The sequence below is a fragment of the Pleuronectes platessa genome, chromosome 22, assembly GCF_947347685.1.
Source record: "Pleuronectes platessa chromosome 22, fPlePla1.1, whole genome shotgun sequence".
Taxonomy (NCBI): domain Eukaryota; kingdom Metazoa; phylum Chordata; class Actinopteri; order Pleuronectiformes; family Pleuronectidae; genus Pleuronectes; species Pleuronectes platessa.
In genome coordinates, this window is record NC_070647.1 from 17,973,795 (window position 1) to 17,989,838 (window position 16,044).

General features: G+C 44.8%; 1 protein-coding gene across 1 annotated transcript; it reads right to left on the minus strand.

Annotated features, from left to right (window-relative positions):
• Window positions 1-2,605: 2,605 nt before the first annotated feature.
• cpm (carboxypeptidase M) lies at window positions 2,606-13,911 on the minus strand. Its single transcript, XM_053415490.1, has 10 exons — window positions 13,711-13,911; window positions 12,301-12,477; window positions 10,798-10,895; window positions 6,719-6,891; window positions 5,498-5,597; window positions 5,158-5,263; window positions 4,749-4,919; window positions 4,479-4,631; window positions 2,960-3,108; window positions 2,606-2,875 (listed from the first exon to the last, which is right to left on the minus strand). The coding sequence occupies exons 1-10, from the start codon at window positions 13,724-13,726 to the stop codon at window positions 2,606-2,608; spliced, it is 1,413 nt and encodes a 470-aa protein (XP_053271465.1). The 5' UTR covers window positions 13,727-13,911.
• Window positions 13,912-16,044: the final 2,133 nt, after the last annotated feature.

The window sequence follows — 16,044 nt, forward strand, 5'->3', positions numbered from 1 at the left end:
TTTCCTTCAGGCAACAAACTGAGATGTGAAGAAACATCAGACTCAAGAAAAACTCATCTGAGGTTTGGAGGTTTTTCTCTGAGACTGAAACCTGCAGTCGCTCCACGTGAAACAGGCACCGAGGATTCTTCATCATTGTGTTAACATCAAACAGCGTTTTAATATCAAACAGTAGAAAAGTACAAAAACCTGATATTTGGCAGAAAATGTGCAGAAGGCTTCTGAGTGTCTGAGCCGTGGACGTACGCTGACCTCTGACCTGTTTCACAAACAGGAAATATCTCTTCAAATAACTAGTTTGACTCTTATTCACTAATAATCTGTCGTCTGACTCTTCTCTTGTTCCATAAACTTACTTTAGTTCAGATTGTAAAGGACTTTTTAATGTTTACATAAGTTAACAGGTTCATTTGTAATCATACATTAATACCTTGATATTTAGCCAACGTCTGTTTGTAAACATTTACTCGTAACGTTGGTTTAAACTACAAAGTAAAACAAACATGTTCATAACTGAGTATTTTCCTGATGTTGGATGTGCTGCACAGCTTCTGCCACCAGGTGGTGCCTTCGAGTTGCCTTTAATCTGACTTGTTTTTTTTTTAATCCAATAAATTCTGTCTATTTTTCTTGATATTTATACAGATCAGCTATATATTGATTATTGGTATATTATTTGTTGTTATATATTTGTTTATGTACATTTTAAGTCAATTTTGTTTTAGTGTGATTTTATAAATATATAAAAAGGTGTTAAAGCAGGAATTAACAGGAGAAATATAATATTCTCTTGTGCTTTACAGTGACGTGAGAAACTTCTCTTTAGTGGCAAAGAAACACAAGTTGTAAAGTTTGAATGAATCCGTGTCCCAGCGTCCGTCTGTGTCGAGAGTCTGAAGACGTCCAACCAGCGGAGGAGGGAATGTGACGAAACAGAACTCCTGTGTGAACTCGTCTGATGACTCAGCTCCAGCTGCTCTGCTGTCGTGTAAATCAAACGCACCTCAGAGGAGTTCAGACGCGTGTCCCTCACCAGGATCATCTCTGAAGACTTCACGTCCTCATCTGGGTTTAAACCTTCTGTACAAACACAGTGTGTTGACATTCTGCTGCTCACACGTGACGGGACAGTCGAGCTCCACCTCACTTAATAAACCTCCGTCACAGAGAAGAGTCGGTGTTAAGGTCAAATCCTTTTTTCCTCCTGTGACCTTCTTCAGGTCAATAAACCAAACGCTTCCTCTTCCTGTGAGACGACTCCAAGCTGCACTCAGTTTCATTATTTCATTTCTTCCTTCAATATTTAAGTTGTTTTATTTTCACCTGCTGAGTCATTTCTCTACGTCAAGGAAAATCAAAGTAAAGGCAAATTTATGCTTAATGTTAGATTCACATATGGAAACAGATGGAACCTTCTGAGCTTGAAGGCAGAAGATGTGACTCACACGTGCCGGGTGAAGTCAACCTGTGCAAATCCTGTGTCAAGTTTAAGTGTCGAGTGAAAACCTCTTGACTGTCGAGTCCAAACCAGAGGAAGCTGTTTCCACTCGAAGGCCCCGGGTGGGAACAGCCTCCTCTGGTGACAGACGGCAGCAGGTGCACACGTCCACGACGGCTCCTGGTGAGAAGGAACCAGCAGGAACCTGAAGGAACCAGCAGGAACCTGAAGGAACCAGCAGGAACCTGAAAGAATCAGCAGGAACCTGAAGGAACCAGCAGGAACCAGCAGGAACCTGAAGGAACCAGCAGGAACCCGAAGGAACCTGAAGGAACCTGAAGGAACCAGCAGGAACCTGAAGGAACCAGCAGGAACCTGGAGGAACCAGCAGGAACCTGAAGGAACCTGAAGGAACCAGCAGGAACCTGAAGGAACCAGCAGGAACCTGGAGGAACCAGCAGGAACCCGAAGGAACCTGAAGGAACCTGAAGGAACCAGCAGGAACCTGAAGGAACCAGCAGGAACCTGAAGGAACCAGCAGGAACCTGAAGGAACCAGCAGGAACCCGAAGGAACCTGAAGGAACCTGAAGGAACCAGCAGGAACCTGAAGGAACCAGCAGGAACCTGAAGGAACCAGCAGGAACCTGAAGCAGCTCAATGGAACTCAGCCATCGTCTGTACTCCTGATACTTTGAGAGTCATCGGTCGAGAGGCAGGAAACAAACAACCCTTCACACCTACAGACAAGTTATCGAGTCTCTACCTAATACTAACGTGCACGTGTTCTGACTGAGGGGAGAACATGGGACCTCCACACAGAAAGACACCGGTCGAACCCGGGACCTTCTCACTGTGAGGGGACGGTGCTAACCGCTGTACCACCGTGACGTCCTTTGACCAATGATTTCTGTTAAATTCACATCTGTGCTTTTCCTTTTGCTCCTCAGCGTCCAGCACCGACCTGTGAGGACCTGGTGGACTCGACCGGCGCCACTTCCTGTCGTGACCTGTGTTGTGATCCAGCCTCGCTCAGGAAGCTGCGGGTGTGAAGGGCGAACCCCAGATCCTGGAATCAAACCCTCTGGTTGGACCAACGTGTTCTTATTGTTTGTTTCTCTGGAGGCTGACGCTTCGACCTTTGACCTTCTGCCGAGCGCCAGGCGGCTTCAGTCAGTCGCCGATCGGAGCGCCGCCGCCAACACGAGCGCCGCACTCAGCCCCGCCCATGTGGGCGTGGCGACGGCGCTACCTCCCTCCAGGTTTAACGTGTAGTTACAGGTGGGGGTGGCGGTGGGGGGGACACTGGTGGGGTTAGCCTGGGGGGAGTTAGCGTCGGTGAGTTGCAGCAGGAAGTCGTGTTTCATGGCGGAGTACCGGTCGGGCCCGTACGGCACGGTGAGAGTCTCCGTCAGAACCTTGTGACCCGGGTACGTCACCTGTCAATCAAAGAGACCAGAGTGTCACATGAGAGTAGCTGTAATGAGCAGGGCTCCACCACTAGAGGTCACTGTGAGTCTTACTGTGAAGCTGTAGGTTCCGGGCAGCAGCAGTCTGAAGTACTCTCCGTGTCGGTCGCTTCGGAACGGACACGTGTTCTTACGACCTTTGACCTCCACAAGGGCGTTCTGCACGGGCACCCCCGAGCTGTCAAACACACGACCTTTGACCCCTGAACACAGACAGACAAACAGAGAGTAGTGAGAGACAGACAGACACACAGAGAGACAGACAGACAGACAGACAGACAGACAAACAGACAGACAGAGGGACAGACAAACACACAGACAGACAGAGAGACAGACAGACAGACAGACAGACAGAGAGTAGTGAGAGACAGACAGACACACAGAGAGACAGACAGACAGACAGACAGACAGACAGACAGACAGACAGACACACACACAGACAGACAGAGGGACAGACAAACACACAGACAGACAGAGAGACAGACAGACAGACAGACAGACAGAGAGTAGTGAGAGACAGACAGACACACAGAGAGACAGACAGACAGACAGACAGACAGACAGACAGACAGACACACACACAGACAGACAGAGGGACAGACAAACACACAGACAGACAGACAGAGAGACAGACAGACAGACAGACACACAGACACACACACAGACAGACAGAGGGACAGACAGAGGGACAGACAGACAGACAGACAGACAAAGAGTATGAAGTGAGAGACAGACAGAGGGACAGACGGACAGACAGACAGACAAACACACAGACAGACAGACAGAGAGACACACACACAGTAAGACAGAGGGACAGACAAACACACAGACAGACAGACAGAGAGACAGACAGACAGACAGACACACAGACACACACACAGACAGACAGAGGGACAGACAAACACACAGACAGACAGAGAGACAGACAGACAGACAGACAGACAGAGAGTAGTGAGAGACAGACAGACACACAGAGAGACAGACAGACAGACAGACAGACAGACAGACAGACAGACAGACACACACACAGACAGACAGAGGGACAGACAAACACACAGACAGACAGACAGAGAGACAGACAGACAGACAGACAGACAGACACACACACAGACAGACAGAGGGACAGACAAACACACAGACAGACAGAGAGACAGACAGACAGACAGACAGACAGAGAGTAGTGAGAGACAGACAGACACACAGAGAGACAGACAGACAGACAGACAGACAGACAGACAGACACACAGACACACACACAGACAGACAGAGGGACAGACAGAGGGACAGACAGACAGACAGACAGACAAAGAGTATGAAGTGAGAGACAGACAGAGGGACAGACGGACAGACAGACAGACACACACACAGACAGACAGAGAGTACAGACAGACAGACAGACAGACAGACAGACACACAGACACACAGACAGACAGAGGGACAGACAGACAGACAGACAGACAGACAGACACAGACACACACACACACACACACACACACACACACACACACACACACACACACACACACACACACACACACACACAGACAGAGGGACAGACAGACAGGTACTGACCCAGGTGGACCTGCTGGATGAAGGCGAGCAGTGACTTCCTGTTGTCCGCCCACAGAGCAGGAAGTTCACTGACTGGAGGAAACTTGCAGCAGGAAATTTCCAGCGTCAGCTCCAGACACTGAGCCCACACGTAGTTGTAGTCCTGCATCCCACCTGACGACACACAACCACAACGTCACCACACGGCAAAGACACACAACTTTTCCGAGGAGGATTCAGCTCCTGATAAAAATCCTCGTGAACATCTGGATCTCAGGTGAAGATGGTGACCTTCCAGAGGATACCACAGGAATCCGTTGGTGATGCCGTCTACGAAGGTCGCTCCGACATCGCAGCCGCCCCCCCGGTGCATGGAGCCGTGGTTGTGGGAGTAAACCTTCGCCAGGTTAACAAACACGTCGTCATCAGGGGCGATGCTGGCCCCGCCCACCTGCTCGCTGCCTGGAGAACACAGACATTAAGAAACCACCAGTTGGTTTGGAAGTTGCCTCCAGAGCTGAGTCCGTTTTTATAAAGAGACAAACATCATATAGTGAAGAATAAAGTTAGAATAGTTCACTGAGTTATTGTCTGTTTGCTGTTGGATGAATTCAGTGTGTGTGTGTGTCTGTGTGTGAGTGTTGAGTGTGTGTGTTGAGTGTGTGCGTGTGTGTGTGTGTGAGTGTGTGTGTGTCTTTACCCCCGTTGCTGTTGTCGTAGGGGTAACTGGCCACCAGAGCTCCACCGTGAAGATTTGCAGAGAGAACGAAAGTCTCAGTCTTCAACCAGCCAATCACAGCCCGGACCTGAGACCCACACAGAAAACGTTTTATTACAGATATGAAACTGATGACAACAAATTAACATATTTATGAACTTCTCCTTTTTCTCCTCTCTACTGTGAATTCAGATTTTCTTTTTACAAAAAGGCTTTGAAGCCACAAATTCTTATTCCACCTCGAGCAAATTCAAGCTGATAATAATAACAGATGATTTAAATTCTTCTGAACTTTGACGTCGGGAGTAATTTGACCTCTGACCTCTGCCTCCCTCTTCTCCTCATCAGGCTTCTGTTGCCGTCTGAGACCAGCGAAGGCGTCGGGGAAGTTCCTGTTCAGGTCGACGCCGTTATGATTGAACCTGAAACAGACGAGTCACAGAAACGTTCACTGTACGAATACAGTAACTCTCCGTCGCCTCCTGCTGGTGGAGTTTCACACTTTATATCCTGATCTTAATCTGCAGCGGTGCCAAGAGAATTTGTTTTATGTCAGTAAAACTAAATCAAAATATACAGAGACTCAAAACACTTGACAGTCTGAACTTAAACACACACACAGACACACACACACACACACAAATATTTACAGTATGTGAGTCAGGGACTTGTTTTTTTTTTCACGGGAAGTGAGCGAATACAAATACACACACAGAGTTTCCAGTTCATTAATGAAAGTCAAAACACTTTTAATGAGACAATTAAGATGTTTTACTTTAATCTGTGTGTGTGTGATACTGATCTACAGTGTGTGTGTGTGTGTGTGTGTGTGAAAGATACTGATCTACAGTGTGTGTGTGAGTGTGTGTGAGTTATTGTGTCTCTGCTTTCCTGCTTATTACCGTGTTGTGGGCGTTGGAGTGTCGCATAGTTGAGTCTGTTCTCAGCAAACGTGTGTGTGTGTGTGTGTGTGTGTGTGTGTGTCTGCCGTCTCACAGTATTCAAAGTCTTACGTTGACATTTGGAATGACACGCACACTCATGTATTATCTAACCATAAGACCCTCAAGCTACTATTTGAAAGTTGAGTAGTACAAGTACACATGTAACATGTGCATTCTGTTACAAGTTCTCATCTGTTGGTTAACAAAGTAAAAATCATTTTTGATCATCTACATTTTAATATCTGTCTCTAAAACTACGAATATTAATGACGACTCACATTTAAAGAGTCGGGCCGAGGTCTCCTTTCAAATCAGATCACAGGAGAGAGTGATGTCACAGTTCAGAGTTTGTTTATGGACTGAAATAACTTTTGAGTTGAAGTTGTACATCATTTTATGTGTAGATTACCAATTATTTCTACTCCAGGTTAAAGTTCAATAAACATGAGGTTAAAGGTCAAAAGACAAAGTGAGGAAGACGGTGGCGTCATGAGGAAGATCAGAATGTCTGTGGCTCTCAGAAGCTGCTTTTAACTGTGGCTCCACTTGACCACTGGAACTCTGGTCTGTTGTGTGTGTGTGTGTGTGTGTGTGTGTACCTGCCCTGGCTGTACTGGCAGTGTGTGCCGGCCTCGTCGAAGCCGTCAGGGTTCATCGTGGGGAGGACGTGGATCCTGGTGCTGCTCAGCAGCTGCAGGGACCAAGATTCATTGCTGCGGTAACCACGCACCAGGTCGTCCACGAGCTGGAGCAGCAGCACTCGGCCGAGAACCTGCACACACACACACACACACACACAGACACAGACACAGACACACACACACACACACACACACACACACACACACACACACACACACACACACACACACACACACACACACACACACACACACACACACACACACACACACACACACACACACACACACACAGTCGGGTTATTTCCTGGAGACTCAGCCTGAACTCTCCCAAGACTTCACCCTACAATTTGTTTTTTCCGAGACCATTTCCAGTTTTCAGTTTGAAAGCAGGACTCAGTGATTTTTTTAAAGCTGTCCTGTGTCCTGCTTGTGCTCAAACTCTGCACTCAGATGTTTTGTTGCCTGCATTTAGAGTTCATGCGCTCCCGCTTCAGCTCTTCTCCTCGTGCTAACTCTGTTTCTATGTTGGTTTGAAACATCTGCTCTCAGTTTCTCGATACTCGACCAATCGGATTCCAGGTGTGGTGATGACGAATTTGCCATTTTGTAGTGGTGTCTGAAAGTTTTATATTTATATATATATATATATCATCTAAACATCCGAGCTCAAGTGCAGAGTTTGACAAGCTGAGTAAATGTAAACACAAGGAGGGACTGAGTGGTTTCAAGTGGAACCAGTAAAGTATCTGAACATGAAACCAATGAGTTCTGCTCTCAAACTGAAAGATCTCACACAAAGTGTTGTAAATCAAATAGAGTCAGTTTATATTTGTATAATTGAAGATAAATATGGTTAAAGTGCAGTAAAGTTGTGGAAACTTAAAAACAACTATCAGACGTACTCTTGTCACTGCTGCTCAGGTTCATTCATTCATTTCTTATCTTTTTAGTTTCTTATGACGTGACAGGATGTTTCTCGTCTGTATTTACATGTTCTCTCCTGACGAGTGAGAGAGAGAGTGACAGCGAGCGGGGGAGGAGGTGGTGTTGTTGTGAGTCAGAGAGGAATCGAGAGATGAATCAGACGCTGTTTCCTCAGACAGACGAAGAAAGAAGAAGAAAAACTTTGTGAATGAATGAAAGCCTCAGGAGGGAGAAGGAGAGAAGGGTGGGAAACGTGCACACGCACACACACACAGACACACACACACACACACACACATACAGACACACACGTTTAGACTCGCTCTGCCTCCGGCCATCATTTTGTTTTCCTCCATCACTCGTCTCTCCCTTTTCTCCCTCTGCCTCCGTCACTCAAAGAAAACGCCCATTTGTTTTTCCTGCACTCGTGACCTTCAGAGGAAAAGTCTGTTGATATTTAATATTTAGATTATTGTCAATAAATTAATAAAACAATAAACGTCTCTCAGAAACAAGTCCTGTGTTTATTCAGCAGCTGATCTTCATTCTTCTCCACCTCAGTAACATCAGTGTCAGGATCTCACGGTGTCACATGTTCCTTCTTCACCACGAACACACACATCGGAGCCGAGGCCGACACTTTTTAATGTGAGAATCACACTTCAGCTCAATGAATGACGATAATTATATATTAATGAAACTTAATGGACTTATGTAAAACTTTAATATGAACTAATTGATGCCAGATGACAACAGAACTCAATAGAAAGTTACTTTATAAAAGGACTCATATCTCACATGGAATCTGAATCAATGAAGTTCCCTGTGGAAACAGTGAGATCAGCGGGGGGGGGGGGTTAGACAACAGGATGAAACCGGTGCAGTGATGTTTACGTGTCGGTGCATTAGCAGGGCGGGGGGGTGGGGAGATGGGGGGGCACCACGATGAAACACTAACAGAGTGAGGAAAGTTTCTTTGATAAAATACAGGAACCTGGCTCGCCCTTATTTCCTGTGGCCCACACACGCACACAAACAACAGACACAAACCCACACAAACCACACACACACACAGACACACACACAAACACTTCTCAGAAAGCAAGATACTGAGAAGATCAGTGTGGACAGGTGGAGGACGACTCGCTCCATCTCATCGTCGCTCAGAGGAAAGAAATCGTACTTTTCTCCATCGCTGCTCTTTGTTCATAGTGTTTCTTAAACTTAGCAACTACAGCTAAACTAATTTATATATAAACAACAACAGAGTAGATATAAGATGAGCTGTGACTCACACAGCAACACGACCTGTTTAACGTGTTCACCTCCAGCTGTTGGGTTGAGTCCCAACATTTAGACATGAACTCTCTCCGTGTTTTCACTTCTTGTCGCCATTACCTCTGACAAACAGTTTGTCAATGAAGTGCAGTGAATCGTGGGAATCTGCTCGTATGAGACTTCCTACTTTTGGCTAAAGCTTCACCTTTTCCTCTTTTTCCTTCTGAATATCAGACGAGCTACTTCAAAATCTGTCCACACACGCTCCGTCCTCACAAACTGCAGGAAACCTCTCCGAGTACAAACGGGCCTTGTTGGGAACGACAGCTACAGCGAGCGCAAGCGGGGCCGAAATAAACAGATAGAAATATAACGTGATCCACCTCCGTCACTGTCGAGGCGTCTCGGTTTAAACGAGGACGTTAGGTTTGTTCGCCAGCGTCGCAGGAAATAAACTCCGGTCACACACAAAGTTATTTTGTGGGAACTGCTCACGTCAACACACTCAACAGACAACGATCTCTGCACGACACCTTTTTCAGCTTTTCCACCGAGGCTGCATTCCTGCTGTTAAAGAGTGTGTACGTGTGTGTGTGTGTGTGTGTGTGTGTGTGCGCGTGTCTCTGTGTGTGTGTGTCTGTGTGTGTGTGTGTGTGGACGCAGTGAAAAGGCCTCTTTCTGGAAGTTTTCCTCAGTAACCGACACACTCCGCTGACTGTGTTTGCTGACTGTGTGTGTCTGTGTGTGTGTGTCCAGGCGTGACTTGTCTATTTAAGGAAATTTCCACTGACTTTCACACACAACCACACACAGACACACAGAGACACACACAGTGCGATCAGCCATTGCCTGTTACCTTGACAATCAGATGCTGGTCGGGGGTCTCACAGTTTCTCTTAACTCACATTTCTACCTAAAGTTTAGTTTCATCAAAAAGTTTTGATTAAAAAGTTTCTGAATTCTGAATCTATGGTCGTGATTTAAATGTTTCTATTTGTTTTTCCCACCCTGAGAACTCTCCTCCCTCTCGGAGGATCTGCTGGTGTCGGGATCTGAACCATCGTCCGTCTTCCTCAGAGAAACAGGAAGTGACGACTTCAGGGATCTAACACCACACATCAGCTACACAAACTCACAAGCTGCTCAACTCTGGACATGTTCTGGACATGTTCCTCACATGTTCCTCTCATGTTCCTCACAGGTTCCTCACAGGTTCCTCACAGGTTCCTCACAGGTTCCTCACAGGTTCCTCACATGTTCCTCACACGTCCCTCCCATGTTCCTCACATGTTCCTCACACGTCCCTCCCATGTTCCTCACATGTTCCTCACAGGTTCCGTCTGTGAGAACAAACGTCTGAGTCAGTGTCTGTGGATGTTTTCTGGATCTTGTGTGTGTGTGGATCTTCTCCTGCAGCCTCCTGGTAGAACATTACTTGAAGTTGAACTCAAACCAGCAGGAGAACTTCACCTCAGTTTGAGGTTTAATGTTCTAAAGCAGCTGAGAATCTCTCCTGTCGTTTGCTTCACCGAGGAATTCATGAATCAATACATTTGTTTTCTAATGTTGACTCAGTGCACTGTCCGTTTCCATCAGGGTAACACACACACAAACAGAAACACACACTCAGAGAAACACACTCAGGAAACACACACACACACACAGTCTGTCTTCTGAATACAAAAGTGGAGAGTCTGACTTTCAATGGCTTTTGTTGATCTCTTTAGTCTCTTTTTATTCCTGCTTCCTGTCGACAGGGAGGGGTGTGCGTGTGTGTGTGGTTGTGTGTGTGTGGGGTTGTGTGTGTGTGTGTGGTTGTGTGTGTGTCTCACCTCGTTTCCATGCATGTTGGCCACATATTTGAACTCTGGGATCCCGAGGGTGTGACTCCGAGGACTTAGACCCAGAACCAACACCCACAGCTGCTGACCTGAGAGACAGAGTGAACTCAGTGTCAATGCTCACACAGGTCACAGGTCACATGTTACGGGTCAAAGGTCACATGTTACATGTTACAGGTCATATGTTAGACTTTGTAAATCTGGTTTGTTTCTCCTGAGGAACCTTAAAGCACAAAAACTATTAAAACTTTGACCTGATGATGGTTGTCACTTGGAAACAGCATCATAACAGACCTCTGTGTGTGTCTGTGTGTGTGTGTGTGTGTGTGTCTGTTCCCGACTTCTTATAATACGATCACGATTGAGAATCACCACCAGAGTTTAAAATCACTTTCTCACACTCAAGGGTGATAATTAAAAAATTGCAGGAAACAGCCGATGACAGATTTTAAAGTTTTACGATTTGATTGTTGTTGATTTTTCAGAGAAGTAAAAGTTTCCACGCGTGAACGCAACTTCAGGCAAATGTGTCAGAGCAGCGGATGAATGAATGACTGCAGGCCTCAGCACGTCAGAGACACACAAACACACACACGCACACACACACATACCTGTAACTATCGTAAAATGTGTGTAAGAGTCATCGGGGAAACATGCGAGAAAACCTGGCAGCAGACAGACGAGGTAACACACACACACACACACACACACACACACACACACACACACACACACACACACAGATAATCTGAGCTAATCTAGGACACCAGCTGGCCTGCGTCCAAACCTGTGTGTGTGTCTTTATGTGTGTGTGTGTGTGTGTCTGTGTGTGTGTGTGTGTGTGTGTTGGTGTGCCATTAGCCAGATTAAGTCGTCCCAGATTAAATTAACCTCAGTTTGTGGTGCTGTTATATGATCCCAACACAAACAGACACACACTCAGGCAGTGTCATGGTTGCTATAGGGACTGACACCTGATACTTTATCAGTCAGCCATCATCTGTGTGTGTCTGTGTGTGTCTGTGTGTGTGTGTGTGTGTGTAAATGAACCTGCCTCTCTCTGTATGTTTAACTTAAATTTGCAGGACGAAAACCATTTGAGTTGCAAATCACAAATAGAGTTTATACGTCATGTCCCGCCTCCTGCTGCTCTACAGGCTCCGCCCCTGCTGCTCTACAGGCTCCGCCCCTCGCCTGGATGTGACCACATGTTCCTGTTTGAACGAGTCGGACCCCACAACCACCTATTGCTGCTGCTTAGCAAACACAAACTACACAACATGTCTGGACACTAGTTCTGGAAATGGCCAAAGAAAGTGAAACATCGTCTGTAGGAATTCCAGAAACACAGAATTACAAAGACTTCCAGAAAACGTCCCATACGTCCCAACGTTATATTTCAAATAGGTCTACGAAGAATATTTGGGGAGTTTCAGCATTTTTTGGTCTAAATGAATCGATTAATAATAATGAAAGAATGAGTGTTAGCAGCACCTCTGACGGACTGGCCGATGCTGTACACGTGTGCGATGTCGGGGTTGGATTTCTCGATCTGATGCAGGTACTGCTCGATCTCACGGTTGTTGTGATAACGGAACTCCAGCGACGAGGTGGGGGAGAGGATGAGGAAGGGCAGGAGGAAGAGGAGGGATGACATCACTGCAGTGCCACCTGTAGGAGGAGAAAACAGAGAGGGTGAAAAAAAAGACAAGAAGAAGAGCTGAATGCTCGTCAGGTTAATGTGGGAAGAAAAACTAAAGATAGAAATGGAAGCTAACTATTTGATGTGTTGTCTGATATTAAATCTGATTGTTGCTCATTTAGTCATTTTTTAAATGGGAAACCAAATGTCCCAACAAAGGTTTGACTCTTCTCTGAGGTTTTATGAGATAAAGGAAAGAACCAGTCAGTGCTGGACCAGTTTCTTCTACTGGTTTTAAATTAAAGTTGTGATCCGTAGAGTGGTTCTACGCTGACGACAAACTGCTTTACCTTCCAAAAAACAGATTATCACGATTTACAGAATTATTTAAAGACATCAAATATTAGATGGAAGCAACTTCAATGTAACTAGAACCAGAAACACAGAATTTCCTGCCAAAAGGTATATAGATATTCAACATGTCATTTTGTAAAACATTTATAACCCACTTTATTTGGAGGATGTTTTTGATTAGATTGACGGATCATTTGTTTCCACATCTTGTAACTATGACACATTTTTTATTTTCCTAAAATTATTAAATAGTTAGTCAGGGAAAATCTTTACATTAGATCTAGAAATGAGTCAATATAAAAATATAGACATCATAAAAGTTGAACAAACATAAGAGACATTATCTTAATGTACTTAATACATTAATCAACCTTTTATCTATCTTGCATTTATACGGTGAAAACAGTAACTACACATTTAGATGAATAGATAATAAACAATCAAAGTGTTTCCATGACTAAGCTTTGGGTTCTTTAGTTTTTTACAGCTAATTATTTTATGACAGTAGTTTACAATAATAAAAGTTCTTTCCCACTGTTTTACAAAGCATCGGATGAAAAATACATTTTTAGTTTCTTCTAGTTTAATATTTAACTTCAGTGTTCCTTCTTCTAGAGAACACTCACATAACTCAACTGTTTTCAATGATTTATTTTGAGAGGGTAGTTTTATTCTCTGAGTTCAGTTTGTTAAAATAAACGAGCTGCAGCTTAAACATATTACTATAATATATAATAATAATATATATAATATATAAATATAATTAAACAGATAAACCCAGCACAGGAATGTTCATGTTATAGATGCTGCAGGAAAACAGCAGGTCATTAGATCTAATAACACTTACACAGGTGATTCATATATAACAATATTAATAACTCCTGTGTATAAAGTTATCAGTCTCTCACCTTCAGCACGTGACATCTTATCACAGATTAATGTTCCCGAAGCAGCTGATCGATCGATTCGATCAGTTTCTGATCGAGATCCACAGTCACACGTTTGTCCGCTGCCTGTCGGTGGCTCGTCGAGGAGGATCCGAACCGAACCGAACAACCGAACCGAGCCGAACAACCGAACAGGACCGACCAGCAGCGGAGGACGAGACGAGTCCGTGTCGCTTCTTTCAATGAATGTTAGTTTTACACCAGCGGCTCTGCCGGTCTTTGAGGGGCGGAGCTTACAGTGTGTGTGTGTGTGTGTGTGTGTGTGTGTGTGTGTGTGTGTGTGTGTGTGTGTGTGTGTTTTACCTCCTTCACATTAAACCTCTAATATTTGTTCAACAATAACGGAAATTATTTAAATTTAAAGTAAACATATTTGGGAAAGATGTAGAGTTTCTTACAGGTGAAGTAAAGAGTAAAAACAAAAATGGACGCCAACCTTCTCCTTCAATTTGGACATTTTAAAAGGAACAAATATAATTTTGTCATTCCAGAGTTGGTAAGAGAGGTGGAGGAGGTGAAGGAGGTGGAGGAGGTGGAGGAGGTCAAGGAGGTGGAGGAGGTTGTAGAGCTCATTGAAAAGGTTGCAGACCTTGTAGGAGAGATGTTTGGTCCTTGAGGAGGAACCTTAGAGGTCTGAAGGGTCCTTGATGCTGGAGGTGACCTCGTGGTGCTTGTATGGATCTGTACTGAGGTCTGTGGTCCTCAGAGAATCTGGGACTTCACGATTGTTGTGGTTGTTGAGATGTTGAAGGAATCTCTGAGGAAGTTGTAGATTAATGAGGTTTAGGTTCCTTGAAGAGAGTGAACGTCCTGGAGGAGGTTAAACTAAGAGTGTTTCTGTCCTTTAGGAAGTTAGAGACCCAGAACAGGTTGTAAATGAAATGTTTTGAGTTTAAATTTAAAATCACTTTAAATTTAATTCAGTCTTCATGTTATTATTAAAACAAATGTACCATTATAACCAGTAGCTTGGCGCTCAATATGAAAAAACGAATAGAATTACTTTACTAATTACAATCATTGTTTATGAAACTTCTTTCATCAGATTCTTCATTTTTACTTTGATGTTTGGCCAACAAACAGTTAAGTGTAAGTCGCTTTATTATAATTCTATATTTAACTTCAAAGCGCAAATGTAAAATATGTGGTTCATTTATTTTTGCAAGAATAAGAATCAAAAGAGGAATAAAGTGATTCTACAGAAATAATCCAGGTTGCTGTGATAGCATTTTGGCGCCATCTGCTGGCTGCAGCTTTAAACCACAACACGTCAAATGTCCTCACAACCCGAAAGAACATTTTATTTTTAAGGAACAATCTTGAATAATCACGTCTATGTAGTAACAATAGATGAAGAGGCCTGGTGGTAAATAGACCAGTAAATAAATAGTGTCCTTGAGGAGGTTCTGGGTCTTTGAGTAAAATTAATTGACACAGAAAATGCTTCTGAGGCTCCTGTGAGGGTCCGGTCGTCCTTCAAGAGACTTTAACGTCCTCAAAGACGTTGTCGGAGTCCACGAGGACATGTGGGACCTCACAGAGGACATCTCAGTCCTCGGAGGTCGTTAAAGCATTGTGTCATTGAAGAGGTTGTAGGCTCCGTGCAGAAGCTCGAGGGACCTAAGAGTGATGGTTGAAGTCCTTGAGGAGGCTGTAGCCGTCTCTCACAAAGATGTGAGGTCTTTAGATTTAAGGGTCCTTGAAGCGATGTTACCGGAAGGGGTTGGGTTCTAAAGGGAGGCGGCAGGAGGCCTTGATCCAGGAAGTGAGTTTGAGGAGGCAAGAGGAGTCTTTGACTAGTGTGTTAGAGAGAGGGAGTGTTTGAAGGAGGGGGGGTTGTCAGGGTCCTTGAAGAGGATGGACGGGTGGAGCTGTCCTTGAGGAGGATGAAGAAGATGAAGGTCTCAGTTTGTTGGTGCACATCTATCATATTAAGTTGGTATGAAACTGCAGGACATGATGTTTTTGTTTCTGAACTACAACAACACTCAGCATTAGTGGAAACATGAAAACTCTTCTCTCAGTTGGATCCGAGCTGAATCAGTATTCTGTCTTCTGCGTCTTCAGCATTAAAGTGAACCGACAGCACAGAAGGTGTTTTTAATCCTCCGTCTTGTACTGTGAGGTAATAACGTCAGAGTAATTGTGCCTCGGGGGGGCGGCCGGCTGATTGACAGCTCATTTAAGAAGACACGGTCAAGGAGATGAGAGGCGAGGCTCAGAAACAGGAAGTTAATGAAGCTGCAGGGGGGATGGACAGGTACAACATCACTGACACACACATCTGTCTCCCGG

Excerpts from the sequence above, each read along its gene's own strand:
- cpm (XM_053415490.1), bottom strand. Across the intron at positions 5,264-5,497 it reads AGGAGAAGAGGGAGGCAGAG|GTCCGGGCTGTGATTGGCTG; the intron begins GTCAGAGGTCAA and ends TGTGGGTCTCAG. Across the intron at positions 4,632-4,748 it reads CCTGTGGTATCCTCTGGAAG|GTGGGATGCAGGACTACAAC; the intron begins GTCACCATCTTC and ends GTGTGTCGTCAG.